This window comes from Talpa europaea (assembly GCF_964194135.1).
Source record: "Talpa europaea genome assembly, chromosome: 2".
NCBI classification, from domain to species: Eukaryota; Metazoa; Chordata; class Mammalia; order Eulipotyphla; family Talpidae; genus Talpa; species Talpa europaea.
Window position 1 is genome coordinate 90,003,163 of NC_140068.1, and position 26,351 is coordinate 90,029,513.

At 40.2% G+C, this 26,351-nt stretch overlaps 1 protein-coding gene across 1 annotated transcript in view; it reads right to left on the reverse strand.

Moving 5' to 3' along the window:
- Nucleotides 1–2,405: 2,405 nt before the first annotated feature.
- LOC311186494 (adenylate cyclase type 10-like) overlaps nt 2,406–26,351 on the reverse strand; it is a gene marked incomplete at its 3' end in the record, with an annotated part of 46,265 nt that continues 22,319 nt past the window's right edge. Inside the window, exons 11-32 of the mRNA XM_084257534.1 lie at nt 26,123–26,312; nt 25,009–25,064; nt 24,138–24,291; nt 23,790–23,979; nt 22,454–22,540; nt 21,038–21,309; nt 20,379–20,515; nt 18,411–18,539; nt 15,907–16,179; nt 14,755–15,084; nt 12,057–12,120; nt 10,662–10,881; nt 10,237–10,362; nt 8,049–8,221; nt 7,313–7,469; nt 5,209–5,413; nt 5,024–5,120; nt 4,564–4,682; nt 4,201–4,318; nt 3,592–3,790; nt 2,975–3,188; nt 2,406–2,470 (exon numbers count right to left, since the gene is read on the reverse strand). Coding sequence (XP_084113660.1) covers nt 2,406–2,470; nt 2,975–3,188; nt 3,592–3,790; nt 4,201–4,318; nt 4,564–4,682; nt 5,024–5,120; nt 5,209–5,413; nt 7,313–7,469; nt 8,049–8,221; nt 10,237–10,362; nt 10,662–10,881; nt 12,057–12,120; nt 14,755–15,084; nt 15,907–16,179; nt 18,411–18,539; nt 20,379–20,515; nt 21,038–21,309; nt 22,454–22,540; nt 23,790–23,979; nt 24,138–24,291; nt 25,009–25,064; nt 26,123–26,312 — 3,575 coding nt within the window. The remainder of the gene's footprint in view (nt 2,471–2,974; nt 3,189–3,591; nt 3,791–4,200; nt 4,319–4,563; nt 4,683–5,023; nt 5,121–5,208; nt 5,414–7,312; nt 7,470–8,048; nt 8,222–10,236; nt 10,363–10,661; nt 10,882–12,056; nt 12,121–14,754; nt 15,085–15,906; nt 16,180–18,410; nt 18,540–20,378; nt 20,516–21,037; nt 21,310–22,453; nt 22,541–23,789; nt 23,980–24,137; nt 24,292–25,008; nt 25,065–26,122; nt 26,313–26,351) is intronic.

A 26,351-nucleotide genomic window follows, 5' to 3' on the forward strand; every position in this document is an offset into this window, starting at 1 on the left:
TGGCCAATGCTCATGAAATATGTTCAACATCATTAGTCATTAAGGAAAAGCAAACCAAAATCACAGAGAGAGACCACTTCATACCCATTACAACGGTTATAATTAAAAGAACAAACAATATCAAGTGTTAGTCAGGATGTGGAAAACTGGAGAACCTTCGCACATTGGGTGGGGATATAAAATGGTACAGCAGCTTTGGAGAGAACAGTTTGACAGTTCCTCAAAAAGTTTCAATGTAGAGTTTCTGTTTAACACAACTATTTCATGCCCAGGTATATACTCAAGAGAATTGAAAGCATACAGTCATAGAAAAACTTGTACACAAATGTTTATAATAGCATTATTCATAATAGTCAAAAAGTAGAAATAATATAAGTTTCCATCAGCTGACGAATGGTGAAAGAAAATGTCAATGGAATGGAATGTCAGCCTGGCATAAAAAGGAAGGCTACAACCTAAGTAACTTTGGCATCCTTTATGCTGAGTAAAAGAAGCCAGACACAAAAAGTTATGTCATGATTCTGTTTATATGAAATGTCCAGAATAAGCAAAGCTATAGAGACAGAAAGTAGATTAGTGATTTCCAGGGATTATGGGAAGAGGGATCAGGGCTGACTGCAAGTGGGCACAGAGTTCCTTTTTTGGGGTGATAAAAATGTTCTAGAACTAGATAATGTGTGCTAATGGTTAGTGCTAATGGTTGTGATAGACTAAAAGCCACTGAATTGTACAATTTTTTAAAGGGGTAAATTTTATATTATGTGAATTTTCTATTAATTTAAAAAATTGTCAAAAGGAAGGTGAAAAAAATTAGCAGTGTGTCTAGTTACTGTCCCTTGTGGGTGCAGTAAATATATACCAATGGCTTGCATATGCATAAAATAATTTTGCCAAGATACATCAGCAAGTGGTAGTACAGATCAGCTCTGATTAGGAGGATAGGAGTGGGAAAGACTCAAACACTTCTATTTTTTCTGAATTTTGTGCCACAAAAATGTATTATTCTCTTTAAATATAAAAAATCAAATGAACAGCTAACAATGACTGAGTGTTACTGCATGTCCCAGGTACTTTATATTTATTTATCTTAGCAATGACTTTCTTGTTCCACTAGTATTCTCATTTACAGGAAAGGAAACTGAAGCATAAAGGTAATTTATATGCTGAAAGTAACACAGAAAGAAGCAGAGTTAGAATGTGCACCCAGGCTGTCTGGCTCTAGAGTCCTATCTGTTGACCACTACTCTCTGTTGTCTGTCATATATTTAAAGGAGTAGCGGAGGATGACGGGAAAAGTGGGTGAGGAGGAAGGAAGGGGTGAGAGATGGAGGGCTGGAAGGGCAAGAGGGATACAGGGAGGGAAGAAGGATAACAAGGGGGTGGGGGAAAGAAGAGAGGAGAGGGAAGAAAGGAACATACAGAACGTCAAGATGATTTCAAGGGCATATATAGGCTTCCTTTCCCAAACATCTCGGTCATTTGTGCAAAATATTGAAGATTGGGTACAGATGCTGTTATTTCCTCTGAAAGCTGTGTGGCCTAGAGGTTAAGAAAATGAACTGGAATCAAAGGTGAGTTAGAATCCCAGTTCCACCATTTTTTGGCTGTGTGTCTTGGGCTAAAATTTTTCTAAACTTTAGTTTCTTCATCTATAATATAGGGATAAAAAAAGCACTTACTTCACAGAACTGATGTGTTTTAAAGAATGCATTTCAAGCACTCAGCTCAGTGCCTGGCACAGCGTAAGTGAACAATAGCACAACATGAGCTAAGAGTGTACACACGCTAGATGACTGAGCTACACACTTTAATGAGGAGCTCATGCTCTATGGAAGAGACCGTCAAGCAAATAAAGGCCAAAGATGGCAACTCCAACAAGGAGAACAAAGAAGAGAGCTAGGGCCAAGCACACTGGTGATTTCATACGTGAATACCCAAATCACACATTGCAAAGGAGTAATGGGTTCCCGCAGATATGTACCTCTCAAAAGGTTTCTTAGAAGCCAGTTCCCACATCTGTGCCAGAAGAGGGCACACCAAAGCACACACACTTGCCAGTCTTCCTTAAATGAGTCAACTTCTCAGCGGGGCCGTCTTTTCCATCTGCTGATAGAATCCACCTTACATGAGATAGAATCAGTTCATTTCAGAGGTTGGTTCCAGGCTTCCGGTCTATCCCTGGTTCTAATTTCTGCCACTGTTGTGCTATAACTATTAAGAATTAAAGAAGGTCTACATTTCATGCTTCAGAAACATAGGCTTTTATTTTGGCAAAGATACAGATAGTGGTGACTATAAAAGCTATATATTTAATATGTACACTGTGTGGTATCTTTAAAAGGAGAACTTGTAGTGCATGTGTTATACCCCATAAGAGAAGCATGGTCCCTTCAGATGATTTTGTTTTAACATACACATTCTTGAATTTCGGCATCATTATTCTCCTTGACATCAGCCACTCTGTCAAATCCTGAAAGCCAGAAAATAGGGAATTATAACAGACACAGAATGCCCTCAGCAGTTACAAATATAACTCATGCCCTGGACGAGGAGAACTGTTGCGTCCCTTAGGCATTTTCCTCTCTTTTCTTGCCCACCTCTTACCATTTACCTTCACAGACATTACATTGTGATTTCTAAGGCCCTCTTTTTCCCTCAGTGACCATTTAGTTACTCTAAGGGAACAATCTATCAATAGTTGTTTAAGTGTGTACCAAGAAGGAACTTTCAACACGTAAGGGTCCAGATACTGAAACAAAGGGCTGAGAGAGGCTCTCACGTTGTTTAAAAATAGAAGGGCTCGCTGTCTATCCACGCGCAGCAGAGCACTCATGAGAGGACATAATTATCTCTGGAGCAAGGACTAACTGATTAGGTCTGGGTGTCCCTTCTTACAACCTTGACTGCTTGTATGTATGAGTCTGAGGCTGTTCTTTATGTCTCTTAGGCAAGGGTTCCTGGGAGGAGAGCTTACTCTGTCTTCCTATATTTTCTTCAAAGGCATTGTTTTCCTCCAGGAATTCTCCCTCTGCCCAGATCCTGGTCAAGAAGGCATCCAAAGGTCTGATGATATTAGCCAAGGACATGGATTCTCTCTTTCCATATCTCATTATGGTGACTTTAAGCTCAGAGACCCACTGGTGATAAACAGGGCAGGTTACACATCGCGAGAAGAACTCATTGAAGTACTGGAAAGAAAGAAAGTTCCATTAGCTCAGGTGTTAGTACATTCTTCCCTCCACTCCCCTCACTAAAACTTACCAACAGACCCCACTCAGCATACTCAGGGCTGGGGGAACAGGGAGGCAAAGTATTATCGATGATAAAATAGGCTCAGAAAGCAGATTTGAGATAAAGAGGAATTAGAATGTCTTAGGCTCAGAAGGCAGAGTGGTAGGGAGATGTGTCAAATTATAGTCTGAGCCAGAAGGGCTAAATGTTAACATTTTAATGGTATTGGGTAGTAGCTGTGCAAATACAGAAAAGTTAAAGAGTCCAGTCCTGAACTACATGCAAGAATATATGGAAGGGTACATGAAGTAGGTGGAGATTTCCTAGGTGTTAGGGGAAGGACAGTGGGGAAACAGGTACCTTGAGAATCTGACTGCAAGTCTCTAAGGGAATATGCCTGAAGACACCCTCTGGCATTTTCTGTAATATTAGCACATAGCACTCTAGGAATCGGACAAAGCCATGTGAACCAAACAGTGAGGCATTGGTTCTTTTCACCAACTGGCGAGCCTTGGAGAAGTGGTGCTCAAACAGGTCCCACTGCGAGTCCTGGGCGAACCTGAAAGGAAAGAATCACAGCTCTTGACTCTTTCCTTTGCTTGCCAACCATGGCTCTTTCAGAAAACTGGCACTTCTATAAGGCTCCTGATGTTGGAAAGTAGCCAAGGCTATGAACTCACATACAAGGAGACTTGAAAAGAGACCAATGCTATTCAACGTTGCATGGGTTATCTAGTTCTTATATGCAACCCTAAACTCAAGCCTCAACCTACAGGCCCACTCCTGGAAAGAGACAAGGAGAATCTTTGGATAAGATGGGGGAATGGGAAGTGAATAGCCTCTACAAATGGGTTAGAGATGTGGAACAGTCCTGGCTGAAGGGATAAACAGTGATAGTTTAAATGACTTCATGGTGCCCTTAAGCTTCTACCCTTTATCATAGAACCCGAGTCTGGTACCCCACATTACCACATGGCCAGAGAGGAGTGGATCCCCAGCATGACATTGTTCTGACAGGTTAGAACACAGCTATGCTCATAATGTTGAATGAAATGCAGACACTCCCCAAAGGGCCGACACAGCAATCCTGTAGGTAGAGAAGATAACTAGGCCAGTATAAATTGTCCACATAGGAACTGGTATAGGTTTATGGCACAGGGGCGAAGAAAACGCATGAATGGTAGACACTCCTGAATCACAACACAGTTTCTAGACTTTAAGGAGCCAGGAGCAAAGGTGACACCAGAGGGACAGGCTCATGAGTGCCTGGGTTCCAGATGGAGGGAGGTCTGAATCCCTCATGAGCACAGCAGCACCCTGCACATGATTTACCTTTTCCGTAGAGCAGCAGATCTAAGCAAGCAGAATAGAAGCAGGCCAGGCCAAGGACATCATGACCCTGGGAAATGAGCGCCCACTGACTCTCCAGCACATGGACACATAGATCAAATCTGCCGAGAGACAGAGCCACTGGGACCAGCCAGGGAGTGGGGGTGGGGTGTGGGGAGGTGGTGCAGGAGAGATGAGGAGGGGATCTTACACTTTCAAAGCAGCCTAACACCCCCTAGATCTCTCCATCAATCTATTTATATAGAAAGCATCTGTGCTGGGATCAGACCTGTCCCTACGCAAAGGCAGTAAGAGAATGCCTCGGAGAGTTTCTGGGATCTTGAGCTACTATAATTTTCCTGCAGGAAAATGATAGCAAACAAACAGAAAACACCACCACTTAGGAGATCATACCCTCCCCTCTTAGGCAACAGAGACAAATCACAGAAAATGATCTTAATACTTCTTTCTCAGAAATGCAGATCTGAAGAGAACCGAGAGAACCAAATTCTCCAGAGCTGGCTTCTTGAGGTGTCTGCATATCTCATGAGCTTGAAAACCTGAGGAGGTTAAAAAGCACTGTATGATGTCTAGTGCAAAACTGGCCTCTCTGAAAGCCCTGGGCCCAACAACCCCATGCCCTTTTACCCAGCTTGATGGAGAAGTCAAGGTGGCCAAGGCAGAGCTTGGTGTAGGCCAAGGCTTGCATGAGCTGGGCTATGGCCAACAATCCCTCCCTGGAGAACCAACACAGGCTGCTTTTCTGAATGGCCATCCGCTCACAGTCTAGCCACTTCTCCCTGTCACCCATATTCTGGGAGAACTGGGAAAGGGCCACATAGGAGGAGACGACCTGCAGGGCAACAAACACAGGGCAAAAGATTCCAGCTGTACATTCACGCTACATTTCCTCTTGGCATTTTCCTGTGTGCGAGCCCATTAAGGCACCTTGCTGCCCACTTGGTCAGGACTCCTTCCTGGTGCCCCTACCACTACCTTCCACCCTGGCTGAGAAAACATACTCCTTCCTATCCCTGCACTTCTAATTTGATCATCTCACCACCTGTTCTTTAAATAAATCACTCTCTTCTTTTCTCCAATCCAAGTCCTTGCCCTTCAAACACTGGCTGAAACATATCTCTTCTGTGCAATCTCTAATGAAGGCCTCTTGTCCCTTCAGAACTGCTGTCCAGATCTCTGTTCTAACTCTGTGCACACTGACAGCTCTTTCTGAAGCAGCCTTCAGTGCGGTTTCCAGGACACCACACTTTCTTGGTTCTCCCCGGAAGCCTCCCTGGTAGCTTCTCTGTTTCTTGGCTGATTTTCCCTTATGATGCTCACTTCTTAACACCGGAGCTGCTAAGTCAGTCATTGGACCCTTTCTCACTGCCGGGGTGACCTCACGCAGTTTCACAGCTTTGACTACCATTTACACATTGATGACTCCCCTATTTCCATTTCCATCCCTGACATTTCCTGTGACCTACCCCCACCATATTCCATATTGCTGCCTGGGTATCTAATGGGCATCTTAAATCAGATATCTTCAAAACTTGATTCCCAATCTTCCCCCAAATTTGTTCCTTCTGCAGACTTCCCCATTCCAGTTAAGAGTACCTCCCTCCCTATAGAAGTCCAGATTGCAAATCTTGGGATCATCCTTGATTCTCCTCTTCCTCTCACATGGATCCCAGAATGGATGCAGGAGTGAGTCTTGTTGGTATTCTGGAGACAGAAGACTTCTTCCCACTTCCTCTGCCACGACAATCCAAGCTAACTATCTCTTGCTTGTATTCGGGCAGTAGCCTCCTGATTGGTGTTTCCTCTCTTGCCCTCTTCAGTTTAGTTTCTCAATACAGCAGCCAGAATGATCTTTTTAAAATTTAAGTAGGCCCTGTGACCCTTCTCAGGACTTCCCGTGCTTTCCCATCTTTTTGAAAGTTAAAGCCCCAAGTATGGCCTACATCTGCCCTCCCCATCTCTGTCTCAACTCTGTGGCTCCCCCTCCCCTCTGTCACCACTAGTGACACAGGCTCTTCTGTTCCTCAAACACAGAGGCTACTGTTTGTGTAGTGACTGTGCTCTCTGTTCATACACTCTTCTCCCACGGAGAGTGAAGCTTTCTCACTGCTTCATATGTTTCCCCAAATGTCACCTGCTCAGTGAGGTTTTTCCTGACTACAATGTATGCTGTACTCCTCAGTTCTGAGAAGTCCTATACCTCAGCCTCTACTTCCTTCTTCTCCATTGCATTTATCATCACCTAATATATACATTTCTCTTCTCATCTGTTTCCTTGGAACCAAGATCAGTGGCTGGCATATAATAGGTGTTCATCAAGCATTTGTTGAACAAATGGAGAAAAAAACAGACAGACAGATAGGACACTAAAATTAGGAAGACACATTTCCCTTCTTTTTTCCTAAGTCAGCTATTCTAATCCTTTTTAAGATTATGGGCTTCTTTGAACATGTGATGAAAGCTATTATCTTTTTCTGCTTCCACCACTCTCTAAAAGCTCTTTTGAAGTCACATAAAATTCCATATTCAGTACAGGGAGTTCACAGATAGCCAAGGAAATCTATCTATAAACTTCATATTGAGAAATCCTACTCAGACACATGATCTGTGGTGTCCCATTAAGTCTGTGGTATTGTAGAACCCAGCTAAAATCAGGAACTTGGCGAGGTCTCTATCCCTGGCATTTTAGGTTTCTGAGTGGGATCCAAAGGTAAAGCAAGGACTTGTTTACCTGGGCTTCATTTGCAAACTCCTGTGCTGAATTCTTCTGCATAAGAGTAGCCAGGCAAGCAAATCTGCGGCTGCTGGCTGTGGCCTCCAGGTTATAGAGCTGCCAGAGCAGGGAGAGGCAGTGCACGCGCTGCTGCAGGACTGCCAACTTCTTCTTACTGTGGTGAAGCGCAGGGTGAAGTGTGGTGAAGTGCAGTGTCACCAGGGCCCAGCACCCCCTCCCCATAAGAAACTTAAGTTTTCTCATCGGGGGGGCCCACCCAGAAATGTCTTTAGGACCCCACTACTTCTAACACTAAAGACCTTTTCAATGCATCGCTCTTAACCAGGATAAGTTCAAAGAAGTTTTTTTTTCTTTTTTTAAATGTTCATTCTTTGAATTGCTAATGTTAGTTGAATATATTTCTTATAAGTTATTATAGCTTAATAACTAGATAGCCATTTAATATTACATATATATATATATATATATATATATATATGCACACACACAAACATACATATATGCATCTATAGTTGAAAGAGACCAGGTAATAATACCACATTCTAAATGTAAAAGAAGTCCTCATTCTGTCACACTTAATATACTGGGGGAGTAAGGCAGGAGAAATAGAGCTGTCTGCTATATACTTGAAAAGAAGAGTCTTGGGTCAATATAGGCAAAACTCTAGGTTGGGTCCTCATTTAGGTCTTTGTGGCCCTAGAGGAAACCAGGGTAACTTGGCTATGTTCCTCACTTCTCACTAGGATTGTTTGAAGTTTGGCTCAGGGAACAGAAATGCCAATATTTTTCCAGAAATGTTTGAAAAATGACACCAAACCAGGTCCAAGGGAAATTCCTTTTCAGCAGTCGAAGGGCTTGCCTAGCCAGTTTCTTGGCCAATGTGATCTGTCCCATGTTAAAACAGACCTGGAGATGAGAAAATGAGAACAGCAATGTAAATGTGGAAGGAGTATATAGACAAGGTTCTGGATATCTGGGAGGTGTGCTAGGGTCACTGACATACTGGAGCTGAACTGGAACAGGATCTGGCCACACTAACAAGCGCCCATAGCATCATGAGCAAGCAGAGGAGTAAGAAAACAGGATTATGGAGAAAGCACTTTTCTTTGGCATCCCACACACCTGTCAATAAGAAGTATAGGAAGCTGTGATTTAGAAAGTGATGCTGCTACACTGAGTTGGGATTGTCATTTGGGCAGAAACTCAATGCTTTGATGCCACAGAAAGCATCAGAAGTATCACCAAACCCATCCTATCCCCAAAGAGGATGTAGCATATAGAGAGCTCCTATTTGTATATAAAAAAATAAAGGGGGAGACTATATACCTACATGAATGTGGAACCCCTCTGGTATAGACTATCCAAAGATACATAATTAGGGAGGAGACAGTGGCTGAGTGATGGGGTTGGGTGGGGGTGGGGGGGGAAATCTTTCATCTGTATGTTTTCTTCCAGTAATATTGACATGTATCTGACACAAAACATTGTGTAAATTTAAGGTATATAATGCCACAATTTTTTTATTGTGATACAATTGCTATATAGCATTGTGTATTAGGTATACAGCATGGTGATTTGATGAATGTACATATTATGAAGTGGCCACCATATAAGTTAACATCTATCACCTCATAGTTATATTTTTTTTTCTTGGGATGAGACTTTTATGATCTATTCTCTTAGCTACTTTCAAATACAATACAATATTGTCAACTACAGTCCCCATGTTATACATTAGATCCCGAGAACTTATCTTATAACTGAAAGCTGGGACCTTTTGACTATCTTCATTGATATTAATTACCACCTCCTGTGTAGTTCACATACACTCCAATGAGTAAAGGACACAAAGAGGCAATTCACAGAAACAGAAATAACTAATAAACATATAATGTTAACATACCTTATTAGTTAAAAGATATGCATTAAAATACAATATAGCTTTCATCTATGGGGTAGCAAATTTTCAAAAGACTTAATATCTGGTGAAGATGTAAAAAGTGGAAGCAAACAAATTGATATAATTATTTTGGGTGGACAATTTTGGGATTATACTCATTAAATGTAAAACCATCCATATCTTCTGCCTTAGCATTTCCACCTCTGGAAATTTCTTATAGAAACATTCTCACAAGGGAATAAAGAGCTATTTATAAGAATATTCACTGTAGCAATGTTTATAACAACTGAAAATTAGAGACAACCTAAATGCACATGAAGAAAGTAAACTTACACACACACACACACACATCATTATGGAGAATTTGGAAGCTGTACTGTGATTAAAGGTATAGCAATATGCAACTATGTCCAATCTGTACTATTAAGAGTAAAAACTTCAGGGAAAGGAGAATGTAGACTATGATTCTATTTAAAAAGTAGCATTGAACAAAATGATATGACTATGTGTGTATAGCTGGTGGAATTTGTTCCAAATTACTAACTATGCTAAGGGTGGCACAGGATCAGTGAATACTCTTTCACTTTATACATGTTAGGTATTTCTTTTTTTTTTAAGATTTAATTATTTATGCATAAAAGAACTGGGGTGTAGGCCAGAGGTGTGGTGGGTGAGAAATTCAGCAGAGACAGAGTGGGGAGCAGAACAGGCAGATTTACTGAAATACACTGCTGAGGGGAGCAGTGGGTGAGTCAGGAGAGGTCTGCTGTGTCATGTGGGTAGCTCCCTGGCTGTGGATTGAACTAGTGCTGCAGTGGCTACAGAGAGCTTCATAGTGCTGTGTCTTAACCCCTTGCACCACCAGGCCCCTATTACATATTTCTATGTTTGAATTTGCATAACCCTTTATGACGTTATCACATTTATAATTACATACAAAAATCAAAAAGATTTTAAAAGAAAGAATAGGATAACCTAAAGGAGAAATAACCGAAACTTTAAGGTTACCTCCCGCACTCACCTCTGACCGAAGACAGCAGAAAGTGGCCTCCTCAAACTGACAGATCTTCACCTTGCGCTTTTTCAAAAATGAAAATGCTGAGCGTGGGCCTAGAAGACTGCTTGCCTTCCTCAAATAAAAGAAGGCCTCCAAAGAGACAAGGGGTGAAACTGGGTTAGGCTCAAGTAAGGTTATGATGAGGGTCAAGACTTGAGTGAACCAGAGCTGACAGCGAGTTGGACATGGGAGTTGAACTACAGGGCAGGTGTCCAGGTGGGACTGGTAAGTTGCTCTTTTAGGACCACATTCCCATTTCGGTTTCTCCAAACCCCCTGCCACCTCCTCTCTCTCCTACTTTCCTCTACTTTTCACTCAGGTTTACTGATACAAAGAAGTCTCCCGAGTGAAAGGGCATGGCTGATGGGCTGAGTGCAGAGTTTGCTCACCATGTAATTATCTGAGAGGCCCAAGGAGGCAGCAGCTGCCTCCAGCAGGTAGTAAAATGCACAACTGGTTTTTCCGATGACCAGGCAGTGCTGGGTGAGCGGGGAGAGCACAAACTTCAGCACTTCCTCACAGTGACAGGGCTTCACTGTCAACATGTTTTTTTCAGGGTTGGTCTGAGTCAGCTTCCTGTTCACTAGATCCAGAAAGTCTTCCTCTGTTCTTTGTGGAGAGAAGACCAGAACTGAGAGAGGCACAAAGTGGTCATACTTGCCAGGGTGTCACTGGATCTCAGGGCACTTTCCCCAGGAAGCTTTCCTTAATTCATTAATTCTATATCTATCCTTCTCCCCCATTGCTTCAAAAGTTTTTGAAAGCCAGGGACCTAGCTATAAGAGCAAAGCCCTATTAGGAATTTTAAAATAACTAAAGCTAATCTAAGTGTCTTACAAACTAAATGGGGAAATGACCATAACTGAAGAGAAAACTAACATTGTTAAATAAAAACTTAAAAATAGTACCAAGCAGTAAGTAGTAATACATGTCTCTATTAGAATATCTGAACATTGTCACAGCACATTTGATTATTATTTTATGCAATGCCAACATCTCTTCCTATACTCGGGTATTCAGGCAGGCAAAAATTACCTCCTTTTACAGATAAGGCAATTGAGGCTCAGAGAAGTTAAGTGACTTATATATGATCTCACAGATGCTGAGAGCCAAGAGACAGAGCTCACCCCTCTACTAGCCTAGTGCACTTTCACAGGCACCATTAGTTCCAAAAAGGTCAGATCTCTCTGAGACAGAATAATGGAAAAATGTGGGAACTAAGGACAACTTTGAATGATGGTGAACTTCCTGATAAGTAGAAGGATGTGGAGGCTTCTTAGTGTTTTAAAAAGGAAGAACTGTAAGAGCAAACACACATGGGTTAGTGTTAGTCATGTATAAGATAGATTTTGTTTGGAGGCTGTAAGAAATCAGGTTGGTTAAGTAGAATAGGGAAGTGGAGAGTGACAGGTGAACTCAAGGTAGGGACATTTTGAACTGATGGTATAGGCATTTGAAAGCCAGGAGGTACATGGCTAGGAAATGTAAATTCATTTTTATATTATCGGGGGTCAAAAATACTTGAGACGGCAAATTTACTGCTGAAAAAAATGTTATATGTACAATGCACTGGAAAGCTGTTAAATCGTTTTTCTTTAACTTCAAGGAATTCCCTACTCAGAATAAAAAAAAATGCTTTTCTAAATAAATCTCTGTTAACTTGAATTTTAAGCTGAGTACAAGAGTCACTACTGCCTCCCTGGTCTGCAGTGGCAAGTTCCCAGTTTAATGGTCATCTGTGCCTCACTCTCTGGTCTCTCCATGCTGACTCTCAGCATCTCTACCTGCAGTGTTCACTTGTGAAAGTCTCCTGACTTCTGGATGATCGTGTCTGGAACTGAAAATTATCTGTAGAGACAAAAAGATGATTATCTTCAATTATCCATGTTCATATCAACCGAGAATATTTTCATTTCTGGCTACCTTTCCTCTGCAGCTTACTTCTTAACCTAATTGCTTCCCCTTATCATAAAAATGGGCAGTTTAAATATTAACACACAAAATCAGGATCATAGAATGCAAAATACTTAACAGCAACTCTTTGTGCCTCAAATACAGTCGACCATTGAGTAACATGGGTTTGAACTGTGTGGGCCTACTCATAAGGATTTTTTTTCTATCTATGGGCTCTGCATTCTCTGATTCAACCAGTCGCAGGTGTCAGTTATACATGGATTTTTGACCGTACTATGACAGGTGTGGGGGGAAGGGGGTGTGTGGGGTATAGGGGTTTGGTGTGTCTCACCCCATGTGTTCTAAGGGCCAACAGTCAAAATTTCCCAAGGTAGCTCCTAATTCACAGTTAAAGGAATGAATAAAGAATGTATCCATGTGGTTTGACAGCAACATCCCTGAATATATCTGGCTCAGGTTTATGACTAGAAGAGAGTGAACCATGGAGCCCATGACCTAGTGAAGAAAATCATGACTAGAAGATGCCACAGTCCACTAGAGTCACAGTGGCCAGCAGATGTTTTCGACTTTACCTAGCTGGCCTTAAATAGACTTTATCCTCCAGATGTGACTCATTCTTTGCAAACACCTTTTCAGAGGTGAGAAAGCAAGACAAGAAATGTTGTTGTAATGTTACCTATTGGGGTTCAGAGGCATGAGAAAGAGTCTAAGAGAACTGTTTTATGGAGAACTTGTGTTAAGTAAAAAGGATTGGCTATCTGATCATTTAATGTCAAAAAAGGTAAAGTAAGGTTGAGGTAACTAAGGAAACTGGAGTCAGACAATGTTACTGCAATGCACACTTCCCAGGGGCACCATCATATCACAGTCTGTGTGAACAGCAACCTCTAAATTTGTGCTGTACATGTTCTGCATGGCTACACACACAAGCCCTGGGTCTGAGAAGCCTCAGGGTTTGGCTTACTGGGAAGGTGCGGGTTTTCTCATGTAGGTAAATTAGTTGATATTGATCTCTCAAAAGCAAAAGGCCACAGGAAAAATATGAATGATAGCACAATTTCTTCATAATACCAGATGAAGCCATCGGCTGTTTTCTCTTTCCCCTCAGAAAGTACAAAAGTGCAAATGCTGAAAGAGTTCATCACTCAATGGATTTCTCCAAGTCCCTGTCCCCCTTCATACAGTTATCAGAGTGTCACAGCCAGAAGAGGTAGTGGGATCATAGATCAGCTTCTTCATTTATACCCTGTCCATCACCAACTCATCATCCCTCTTATATTCCTCTCCCCTGTCAACACCCATTTCTCTTCTATCAAAATAGAGAAAGAGAAGATTTGGTTGGGTTTTGACAGCTGTCTTTAAATACTGTAAAAGGCACAACTCTGAAAAATGGGTGAAGTTGTAAGAAGATACACTTCACTTGACGAAAGAATAAGCTTTCTAATAGCTGTTGACCATGAAATGAGATGTCCTATAAGTTAATCTAACTGAAAACAAAAAAGTGAACTCTTATCTGCAATGTGGTAGAAGGATTACAGTATTGGGGAAATATTTATCCACCAATCTAAGCTTTAAAGAGCAAACTCTGATTTATTCCTCAAGTCTTACTTCTATAATCTCCTTCAAGGGAGTCACCTTCTGCTCATTCCTCTGACTGGGAGAACAGCCCCTTGTCTAGATAGCCCAGCCTTATGCTGCAATTTTTATTGCCTTTACCATGCCATAGTGGAATTCTGTATTTAAAATAATGTCTGTATCATCCCCAAAATGAATAATTTCAGGGGTCAAGATTTATTTTGTATTCTTTTCTTTTTTTTTTTAAACATAAGTCTGTCTTTATATATATATATATATATATATATATATATATATATATATATATACACACAAAACAGCTGGGGTACAGGCCAGAGGTGTGGGAGGGTGAGAGGACTCACTAGAGACAGAGTGGGGAGCAGAACAGGTAGACAGACAGAAAGTACTGGTGAGGGGAGCAGCGGGCATGACTGGTGAGGTCTGCCGCACCATGTGGGAATCTTCCTGGCTGGCTGGCAATCAAACCCATGCTGCAGAGGCTGCAGACAGCTTTACAGCACTGTGCTCAACCCTCTGTGCCACTGGGGAGGCCCCTATTTTGAATTCTTAACACCTCTTTGCAGCATTTGATATATATAAAGACTCGATATATCTGTATTGAGCTAAATAATTATAATAAAAACAGTAACTAAAACATATTGAGCACATGTGGCCAGCACTATTCACTGCACATCATACATTCAATGCACATTTTACAACTCTATGAAAATGGCATTGTTATTTTTCTCTATCAGTTGAGGTTAAGTAACTTGCTCAAGATTGCCAAGAGCTAGCAAGGAAAACAAGTACGATCTCCAAAGTTCCTTTAACTTTGAACAACATTTTTCTTATTTCTGGTATTTCAGGGATAAATGGTTCTTTCCATCTATTTTCTTTCTCCTTTAATATTACTTCCTTTTTGTATGAAGTGCTCCAAATGGATGAATAAAGGGAAGTGCTACCCACTGTCCTCTTACTGTCCCCAGGGTTTACCTTGGGAAGAAGGCAGCTGCAATTTGTCAGTGATCACTTGTGTTAGTATGGAGCCGTTGTCTTTGTAACTACAGAACTGGGAAGTCTTCCTGGAGCTTCTAGTAGAACAGATGGCAAAACGGTGGAATGGAACAAAGTCTCCACCGTGACAGCTCCCACAGCGGCAGGCCAAATCTCGAAGAAAGCAGGCACATTCAAGGTGCAGAGCTATCTGTTGTGCCTTGGGCCACAGCTCCCAAGCAGCTTCCCGCAATAGAGGAACTCCAAATTCTAGCACATCAGTTTGAGGTAGAAATAGTTCTTCTTGTAGCCTGTGAGGGGAGTCAGCATCTGAAATATAGGAAAATCTAACTGAGACTCTCCTAAAGTCCTTTTATGTAATCATATTGCACACTCCCAAGTAAATGTTGCTAGTTCTAAGAAAACTTTTTTGTTTTCTAAACTAAAACAATTTCCCTTAGTATTACTGCCCCCTTTGTTCAGTTTTATACCAATCTGAATGATACTGACTTTATCTGGTATAAGGTACTAAGGGGAAGAAGTGATTAGTGGTATAGAAGCACACCTGAGAGATTTCTTGGTAGTTCCTCCTAAACGGAACTTTTTTTATTACAAATTATCATAATCATTAAATCATCAGAAATGTTCTGTTCAAATGTAAGGCCCAAACATATTTTAAAGCCAAAAGAAATTTATTTTTGGATTACATGTGCTTTGGGTAATCCACTATAGTTTTATTCTTTAGCACAGAAAATCTGATATTGCAAGCTACTTAACTTGCTTTGATCATTTATGTTTCAATGTCACGTGTTTAACTTGTGAATTTCTATAATTAGAAATAGTTTATCTTATTTTCTTATTATTCTTAAAAGCCAATAAAGGATTACAGCAGTATTTTCTGTACCAAAAATCAAAACACAAATACTTAACACATGGGGTTAACAAAGAATTAGAATTCTTGAAATTAAGACAATTCTGAAAAATACAAATGATCATTCATTATACCCAAGGTTCCTTCATGATTAAAATAATCATTTCTTAGAATAAGCTTAAGAGTCCCAGGCCCTTGATATAGGACACTGATGTGCTTTTTAACACAGATACCCTCAGGCAAGGTAATCTGTTCAGAGAACAGGAGCAGCTCTTCCTCACCTGGCATTCTCTTCTTCTCTTCGGTTTGTTCAATAATCTCAATAGAAGAAGGCACTAAAATTGGCTCAGCAGGAAGCTCTTGGCTCTTGTTGAACCAGCAGAGTACTTGTATATCTACAAGTGCCCTTAGTATCTGAAGGAGTTTATTTTTCTCCCACCCAGGCAGGAGGTGCTGCAGCAGCTCTACGTGAAAGGAGTGACCAATGATTGCAGCACATTTAACCAGCAACTGTTCCTCTGGGCTCAACTGATCTAGTTGGTTTACAGCTATTTCTGGGGAAAAAAAATCATCAGTGAACAAGCTTTCCACACACACAAATATATAATCTCTTCATTTAAAACAATTAAAAGGCTTGCTTTTTGTCCACTTCTCCACTCAGCCAAACCTCTTAAAAAAGCCAGGTATATATCCATGCCTCATTTCTCCTCATTCAGCACTCATTTATCAATCCACAATGATCAGGTTTTCACCACATCATTGTAACCGTTCTCCCCATGGTCACCAAACCTTTTGTTGGTAGACCTGAAGCTGTGCTCTGAATCACTCAGCTATATTAACAGCTCTTCTCATTTCCATGACCAAAAGGTGCCCACACCCTTCTCTTACTTTCAAGTAAACATGGAGGCCAGGAACCTGGCCCCAGATCTCTAATTGTAAAGATTAAATTAACTCTAGGCATTTTGTAAATTGTTCCATATTCTGACCCAAAAAGTAAAGCAGTTGGTATTGAACCAACATGTTACCAAATCCAAAATCATGGAATAATCCTAAGCCTTTTTCTTTACCCCACAAATGACTAGTTACCCACTTATCCTTCTTCTAGATGTTCTTGAACATACTTCCTCCTAAACAATTTCAGAATAAGTGGTAATTTTCATGTGAATTGCTGTAATTCCCTGCTTTGCATATCTAAATTTTGCACATCCAATTTCCTCTCATTCTCATGCCAAAAACATATTAAACTAGTGGTAAATTATGTATTTAAAATACAAACAAAATCATGTAAATATGTTTTTAAAATAATTTTATAATTTATCTTTCATAATTAATTTTGGCTTTTAATTTAGGCCAAAGTTTTGCTAACTGAGCTATTCATTGTAGCTTCTAAGTTAATGAATCTTTTTTCCTTCTCTATAGATAATGTTGTGGGATAAACTTTCTAGCTATCTCCCAGGATTTAGATAAAATTAGAGTGTCGGTTGAGTTACTAAGTAACAGTGCTTACATGAAAAATAAATGATGAAAATTAGATTAGGAAAAATAGCTGGTAGTAAGCCACACTTTGGGCTTCCTGGGGTATAGCAATTCTTGTAACTGGTTATGTCGCCGGTAGGGCCTGGAAGCTATACCTACAGGTCTATAATAAGAAAAAGCAGTTCCTCATTGAGACATGGAGCCTATAAGCACCCCCCCCCCATCATGGTCTGATTCCAACACACTTAAACTATCCTTAAGACTTTAGAGAACATCAGTGGAAAATGTGAAGATTCCCATTGAGGAACAACACCTATTGATGTCCTGCTTGCATGCTGTGTTCCTGCCTACATGCTTTGAAATTAGTAAAGCTAACACCAAGTGTGGTCTACTGCAGGTGTAGGAATGTGAACTGTCTAGATGGACCTAAAACCTCCAAAGTGAACAGCTTATAAAAGCTAACACTCATTGGACATCATGCACCATGATTTATATTTATGTACCATGATTTAATATTCAACCCCATGAGGTAGGAGCTATCATTATCCTCATTTGACTGATGAGAAGACTAAGACTTAGATAAGTTAACTTTTTAAAGGTTCTACAGCTAGGAGGTAGAGAAGCCAATGCTACCTAGGCTTTGCTGACTCCAGGGTCCTGGCTCTTAACTACTGTGGTGTTCTGTTCTGCTAGTTCATATGCATGCCTTACATCTTCTGCAAGATTATATTTGACTTAAAGGTGTGCTTATTCATCATAATATCTCTCAAGGGACTTCATATAATACCCTGCTCATCAAACACCTTGAATAGAACATTAAAAAACTTCATCTCTAAAAAGAACACCCTCTGTCCAATGATGCCTACCCAATTCTGATAGCTTCATTCTTCATTTCAGCAGTCATTATAAACTTACTCTGTACTCTTTTTTATTAAACTCCTGCTGTGTGCGTAATACTGCTCACTGCACCATGGATTTTTAAATCTCAGCAACATTAGCTACCTTGATTATTATTTCCTCCAGCAAGTGAATATTCACAAAGAGAAACTCAGGACATAATTTTTATTAATGACTAGAAAACATGTCCAAATCATCAGTCAGATCCAAAGAGGACAATGGGTTCATTTAAGTAAAACATTACTCAAGTAGCTCTTTAGGTAGTGCCAGAACTTATTTCTGGAAGGCAGGTTTCTTCTTCAGAAGAAAATGAAGCTATCATGATAATGAGAGAACTATACTCAATCACCCATCAATTACTAATAGCAATGATATCTATTATCCATTCACTTGAGGTCTACAAGGGACCTGCCTTTTAACAATGGTGGGAGAAGCACTGTATTCAGATTCACATCATCCTTGACTGTGCAGACATAAAGTTCCTGGTCTTCTTCAGAGCTGGCAGGAAAAATACTATACATTGTGGATTTCATAGCATTGGCTGTAGGGAAAGAAGAGTATGACTGAGGAAAACACTATGCTCAATGACTAGTTTTAAAGGCACAAGAATTTAGTTAAGAAACTACAACAACCCGACAACTCCACTCCTAGGGATCTACCCAAAGGGCACAGAAACATTGATTCAAAAGACCACCTGTACCCTGATGTTTATTGCAGCACTATTTACAATAGGCAAAACCTGGAAACAATCCAAATGCCCAATAATAGATGACTGGATCAAGATGTGGTATATATACACAATGGAATATTATTCAGCAATCAAAAAAGATAAACTCATGCCATTCGCAGCAACATGGATGGAGCTAGAAGGAATTATGCTCAGTGTAATAAGCCAGAAGGAAAAAGAAAAATATTGGATGGTTTCACTTATAGCAGGAATATAAGGGAACCAAATAAGACATCGTTGTAAAAAAATAATAACAGTACAAAACACAACAAAGCAAAAAAGGACAATTATAAATCAGAGACATATTGCAGGGGAGGAGTTGGGAGAGGATCAGAGGGAGGGCAAGAGAGAGAAGCTTAGGGGACTGAGGTGATAGTGCACAGATGCACTGGGGAAAGAAACTCTATGGGGACTATACCTGAGGGGATAGGGGGAAGAAAATATTGTTTAATAGTGAACAATGATGTAAAAAATAAAAAAATTAATAAAAAATTTAAAAAAAGCAACCACGACACTGAAGATGGACTATACCATGTTTGACGTATTTTACCTCATTCATCCTGCCTGTTCTCTAATTTTCTCTTAGAAACTTATACTTTCTGTACCATACAGTCTCTAACATTCTCTCTCTCTTTTTTTAAAGATTTATTGATTTATTTATACAAGCACTGGGTACAGTCAGAAGCGCCGGAAGGTGAGAGAATTCACCAGAACCAGAGCAGGGAACAGAACAGGCAGACTGACGAAGTACACTGCTGAGGGGAGCAGCGGGCACGGCAGGAGAGGTCTGTGTGCCGTGTGGGACACTCGCCGGAGGCCGGGGATGGAACCGGCGCTGCAGAAGCTGTGTGTCTCTAACATTCTCACTTCTGTTGTTTACTCTGCAAAATAGTTTTCACTTTTATTATATCACAAGTCTAGGTTATCTTCTTGGATTAATATATATTTCTACACTTGTCTTTCTTTTATTCCCTCCTTCTTTCTCTCACCTTTTTCCCCATCCAAATTCTCAGATCATCCTACTCTTCAGTGTAATTCTCTATTGGACTCTCATGTCTATAAATTTTCTCTTGTGGACTCATGTTTAAAAATCCTGTTTTTCAGGATTTTTTTTTTTTTTTAAAGTATTTTGAAATTCCATCTTTTATTTATTTATTTATACATACATACATACAAGCACTGGGTACAGTCAGAAGCACGGGAGGGTGAGAGAATTCACCAGAGCCAGAGCGGGGAGCAGAGCAGGCAGAAGGACCGAAGTACACTGCTGAGGGGAGCAGCGGGCGGCAAGAGAGGTCTGCGCGCCATGTGGGATCCTCCTCCGATGGCCGGGGAGCAGCCGGGGATCGAACCGGCACTGCAGAGGCTGCGGGCAGCTTCACAACCCAGCGCTCAACCGCTGCGCCACTGGGGAGGCCCTCAGGATTTTTTTTTAATCAGTGGATTTTTTTAATCCACTGCTCGGTTGCTCAGAAAGGAACTACAATAACTTGATTTTTGGCTCAATGAAAGCAGGCTTTTGATGTTTCACTATAGTTGCATACTATTTGTGTAGTGTGCTTAGCAGGGAATAGGCCCTTGTCTCCTTGGGGCCAGATGAAGAATGAACTCCAGCTGTCGGACCAAGGCAGAACCAGAGGAAGCTAAGCTTACCTGAGAGGGTCTCCCACTTGGTGTTCTCCTTCTCTTCCTTTTGGAAGTCATGAAAGAGCAGTATGTCCTTAGAGAGAAGGTCCTGGCATAGGACCTCACAGTAGAGGGGGTTTCCAAAGCACCTGTGGAGAAGGTAACTGTAGAGAAGTGAGTAGGGGGATTGTTGACTAATGATACCCACTTGAAGAGAGCCAAGTGTAAGGGTATTTCACACTGAGGGATAGTTCTTTTGAGGGATAGAAGAACTGAGGGACAGAAGAACTTTTGTTAACATCAGCTCTTGATGATATACAGAAAGAGGCAGCAGCACAGAATGTAAAATAAAAATTTCTGATTGGTTTTGAAAAGTATTTTCTTAACAATTTGCTTTTATTGCTGTTAAAAGGAACTAACATCCCTTGCTAAGGTCTGGCAAACACTGACCTGACACATATAATTGACACATTAAGCTGACAGATTATCTAAGTCCGACTGTCCTGTGAAACCTGGGTGGAAACCCTTACTGGTTTACTAGGACACTGTCTACCCTTAAATCTAGTCTTGGGACTGATCATGGTTACTATGCCATTCTCTCCCCAACTCCAGTGAGACCAAAGTCTTCTCATTTATGGCACTGGTTCCTCCCTTAATGAAGTGCCCAGCTAGCCCTAGCCACTCACATCTGCAGTTCTTGGGGGATGCTCACCACCCCCAGTTCCCAACATGCCATTCTCAACAGCGAGGTTGCTGCCAGCTTCGAAATGGGCACATGGTTAGTCTGAGGGCTCTGCAGGAAGTGTTGGGCCCAGCCATGCAAGGCGAAGGTAGGGGTCAATGTCATCACCATGATGATGGGCACGCTGGAGAGCAATGTTCCCAAAAACTTCCAGGAAGCTGCATCCATATACTGGGCCTCGTCAATGAGGAAAATCAGTGGTGTTTCCCTCACTGCCTAGAAATAACAGCAAAGAAACAAGGACGACCTCTGATTAGAAATAAAGTCACCTGATTTTCAAATCTACCATGAATTTCCTTCCAACAATTTAAATAAAAGGTCAACACAAGCTAGGTTACCTCTCCTAAAGAAATGTACTGAGTTTCCTTGGACAAGAAAATACTCTAACTGAAAAATAAAATAAGCAGCAAAATAATCTCCAAATCAAACTTGAAACTTTCTAAATATTTCACTTTGGCAAAGGCTTCAAACTGTGTGGGAATTCATAATACTTTAAACCAGAATTCCCAAACTAGGCTGCACATCACAATCACCTGAGAGTGACTGCTAAAACTACCAGTTATAAGGTACAACTCACATAGACTTTTAAAAAAATATATTTACTTCCATCCACATTCCTAACATTTATTCCTCTCCCCACTGCTGCAGGCTTCCATTCTAATGTGTTCATTGTATAACTTTCAGTTTGTGTTGTATTTGTTATTTTGTCAAGTAAATTATTTTTATGTAAATGCTACTGTATTACAGATCTCATGATTTCTCTTCTTATTCAGGGCTGTTTTAAAGTTTACTCCCTGCTGTTGTGTTTTCACCTATTCCCTTACTACTAATTCCTGTATTACACACTATATTATTCATCCATGAGTTTATGTCAATACCTCCCTAGCTGCCACAAGCACACACTGCAATCAACAGCCTCTCTGGGATACCCAGGAGTGGAAATGCTGGGTCCAGAGGATGCATGTTATTACAATTTGAACAGTTACTTTTAGACTACTTTCCAGGATGGCTACATCAGTTTCTGTTAATAGAAATTTCTGATTCCATAATTCTGGGTTGGTCCTGAATGTCCATATTTTTAATAGACTGAAGGTAAAATAGCCATCTGCCTGCATTTAGAAATCACAGTTTTAAATTAAATTTCTAAAATTTCATTATAAGAAACAGGGTCAGGAAAGAGCAAAGATCTTTTCTCTTACATTGTGCTGTAGTATGGATTCAAGGTTATAGACATAAACAAAGAAGATATCAATAAATAGGTAAAAAAATGCCTACATCAAGGAGTGATTTAGCTAGATTAAAATAAGCATATATTATTTCCACATATTAGGAATTAATGATATGCAGCAAAAGTACCCACCTCCTGAAGCATTTGGAAAAAACATGCTTTAATCTTCTTTTGCCGGGCCAGGTCATCCATATGTGAAACTTTGAAGGATAAGGGAAACTGACCAGGAAAATCATTCATATATTAGCATTGAAGATGACAATCTAATAAAATACACAGTTTTTCAAAATGGAACAGAAAATAATTCTATTTTGAGTGAGAAAAAGTTTCTGTAGGATTGAGCATAGCATTACAAATGCCAATCCAACATCAATATGTAGTTCAGAAGATGAAAATCAAAGTCCAGAAATGGTGAGAGAGAGATAGATAGCTCCTTTCCACACGATTCTGGCAAACCCTTAAGGCCATGATTTAGTAGTAAAGTGAAAGTCAGACTTAGCAGAGTCACTTTGAAGAGTTCTAGTACCCTGTTTATGTCAAGCACATCAAAATGAGACTTGTTAGAAAAGAATTGCAATGGATATCTCCTACCACTGTTTCCTATGCTTGGCTGAGGCACACAGACTGAGACCAAAAGGTGAAAACATGTCTTGACTACTTTGGCAAGTGGCCAGAACCCCAGACAGAGCCTGTCTTAGGGACAGGTCATGTTGAGAAATTAGACAGATGTTAGTTTTCTCTGTCTTCCATTACACATGATGAATTTCAGGCTAAGTAGATTAGGAGAAATGATGGAGAAAGAATAAATGTAATTGCAGATGAGGGAATTCTTAGTCTACTTGCTATTGGGAAACACACATACCCCTATACCCCTAGAAACTTCTGAGATTCAGATGTTGGTTCAAATGTCATACTCCCTGGCTAGGAAAGAGAATGTTAGGCTTAAAGAACAAAATATTTCCACCAGCTTGAGAATACATAGATTTAACTGCTGAGGATGCTGGCTAGTCAAGGTCACCTTGATAGATTCTGCATTTTCACATTTACAATGCAGTCTCTTACATATATCTCCTCTAAAATTCTCTATATAAGGAACTACAAATATCATTTAAAGAACCATAAAAAACTACAATCATTATTTTACAGATAAAAAATTTCAGGCTCAGAAAGGCTAAGTGATTTGTGCCAGAACATAAAATTAGCAAGTGTCAGAGTCAGTCCTAGAATCTACTCTCCTCACAAAGGAGGAAGCCTGAGTTTTAGGAACAAAGGGATTTCAAATATCAATCTTTCCACTGCTAGTTAAAAGTTCTTAGGCCACAGTTAGATAGATAGATAGACGGACAAAGAGACAGGCAGCCTGCCTAAGGATATCAGAAGACAACCCTGGGTTCAACTGCCCACAAAAAAAAAAAAAAAAAAAAAAAAAAAATCATAATCCAATTCAGAGAGCCATTGCCTTGATTACCTTCACAAAGAAGAGTTCATTAAATAGGCAGTAAAGTGGTTCCTCTACCACTCCTCGGAGCTGCTTGTGTAGACACTCTTGGCGGGAATAGGCTGGGCATGTATCAATCTCAAAGAAGATGGCCATGAGGGTCTGGATGGCATAGAAGCACTGCTTGGAATTAGCTTCCTTCATCTTCAGTGGCAACACCCTGGTGAATGTTACTATGGTCACTGGGAATCCCTGGCCCACAGAGAGATTACTCATTTCACCAACCCAAGGACACAGAATCTAAAATATAAATCTCACCAATAAAGGAAAGGAACCCCAAGAGAAGTAGATGCTAAGTCAAGAAGCAGGAGTTTTTACCTATACCCTTCTCTCTGGGCCAGGAAATTTATTTCAGCCAATAGCTGACTTTTTCCACAGCCTTTTCCACCTTCATAGAGAACTGCCTGTCCTTTCTTCTGGTGCACACACCCTTGCTGTGCCATTCGGAAGGCTTCTAGTTCTTTTTCCCGATCTGTAGAGAGACAAGGAACACCTAGAACTGCTATACATTTTTAGTAATACTGTTGATTTGAATTAATTTGCAAAGGTGAATCTCAGAATGGCTCCCCAAGTCCTACCCATGCTTTTTCCCAAAACAATGCTTGGCAGAATCACATTTTTGATGAAGCATCTGGATGCTCCATAAATGTGTAGTGGGCTTGGGGCTTTGCTCCAAAGCACAAGTAATAATATTCTGAGCAATTAGGTATCACATGAACATGGGAGCTACTAAATAATCTGTTTTTTTAATAAAAATGTCCGTAACAACAACTCAGTCTTCAGAGTCTGTCACTGCTACTAAAGATGCTGGACTAATAAATATAGGTAAAATGAATAGAAAGATGGGGAATATACAGTGTGGGCTTTCAACAGTTTTGCTGCTATTATCACATTTAAGAATAAAGAAATTCCTTCCAAAGATGATTTGACCACAAAAATAGTCACATCACAATAGCTCAATTCTGACTTACAAAGATTCTTACTAAATGTTGGTACTTCTAGGTAAAGTAGTAGAATTTCACCTGGAATTTTAATATCTAACATGGCAAAAAAAATGGCAAGTCCTCTTCAAAAAAGGCTGTTTTCTATTTTAAAATATAAGCTTAGAAGAGTTAATCTTGCATTTGTTTAAAAAATCACATTAACCATCTATAGCTGAAAAAAAAAAAAAGTACAAAGTAAAACTCACCTAACAAAGGATGATCTTTATTTCTTTCTCTGGCCAAGTGTCTCTTTCCAAACATTCTGGAGGAAAAGGACAAAGAGAAACATGTCTATTAAATATAGGTTGAGGAAAAAAATAACAAGTTTAGGGGCGGGGTTATAGTAGTAAACAATGGGCAAGTTATAGAATAATACTATCTTTAATAATGTTGGAAAATTAGAAATAAGTTTGAGTGTAGTTAAGTTTAGTTAGTGTTGTTCTCTATGAGAAATGATATAAAAACTGGGCATCAGGGCCTCCCTGGTGGCTCAGGTGGTTGAGCACAGCACTGTGAAGCTGTCCGCAGCCTCTGCAGTGCTGGTTTGATCTCCACCGGCCTTGGAGCAATCCACATGGTGAGCAGACCTCTCCTGTCTCACCCGCTGCACCCCTCAGCAGTGTGTTTCAGTCAGTCTGCCTGTTCTGTTCCCAGCTCTGTCTCTGGTGACTCCTCTCATCCTCCCGTGCATCTGGCCTATACCCCAGTTCTGGCATAAATAAAATAAATCTTAAAAAACAAAAAAACAAAAAAACTGGGCATCAGACCACTTTGGGAGATGGTCTGGCTCTGCCAACAACTCAAATGGACCTGGACAAGTCCTTTTATTTAGATAAATCAATATGTATGTATGTATATGCATATATATACATTGGGATATATATAGTACATAAATGTTGGGATTTGTATAAACAGATAACAAATTGCTAAATAGAGAACAAATTGTCTTCATAAGTGAATACTTTCAGATAACTAAAGAGGTAGAGTTCTGTATAAAAGAGTTTTTGAAAAACTAAAAATTTTTGAGAGGAGGAAGAGCAGGTATTTATTGTTCCAGGCTCAGGGAACCTTATTGTGAACTACACAAAGAATAAAGAATGTAGATTAGGAACCGCACACTTCCTGTTGACTAGCAGGAAGCTCACTAACAGACCATAGAAGATTCTAAATATAAAAGCTAAATGTCTCGGACATGAAACCTTCCTCTTAAGTCATTTGCACAGCCTAGTACTAGAAGCACTTTTTATACAATCAAAACCTGATTCTCTGATACCCTAATTCTGTAAAAGAGATAGGAATGAACTACATGATGACACTCACATACATCTTCTATGGCCAAGGTATTCATACATCTTCCCTGGGTTAGAGATGTTCTTCATCATTTTCTCTGGGAGTTTCTTGAAGTTGTAAGCAGGCAACATGGATCTTAGATATGTTACTTCATCACAGGACACCAAACCTGGATAAGCAGTTATCATTCTGGCCACAAGGCTCACTTTTGGGCCAATAACTGTGTCAGAGAAATAGTAATAAAAGGATGTAGAATTTT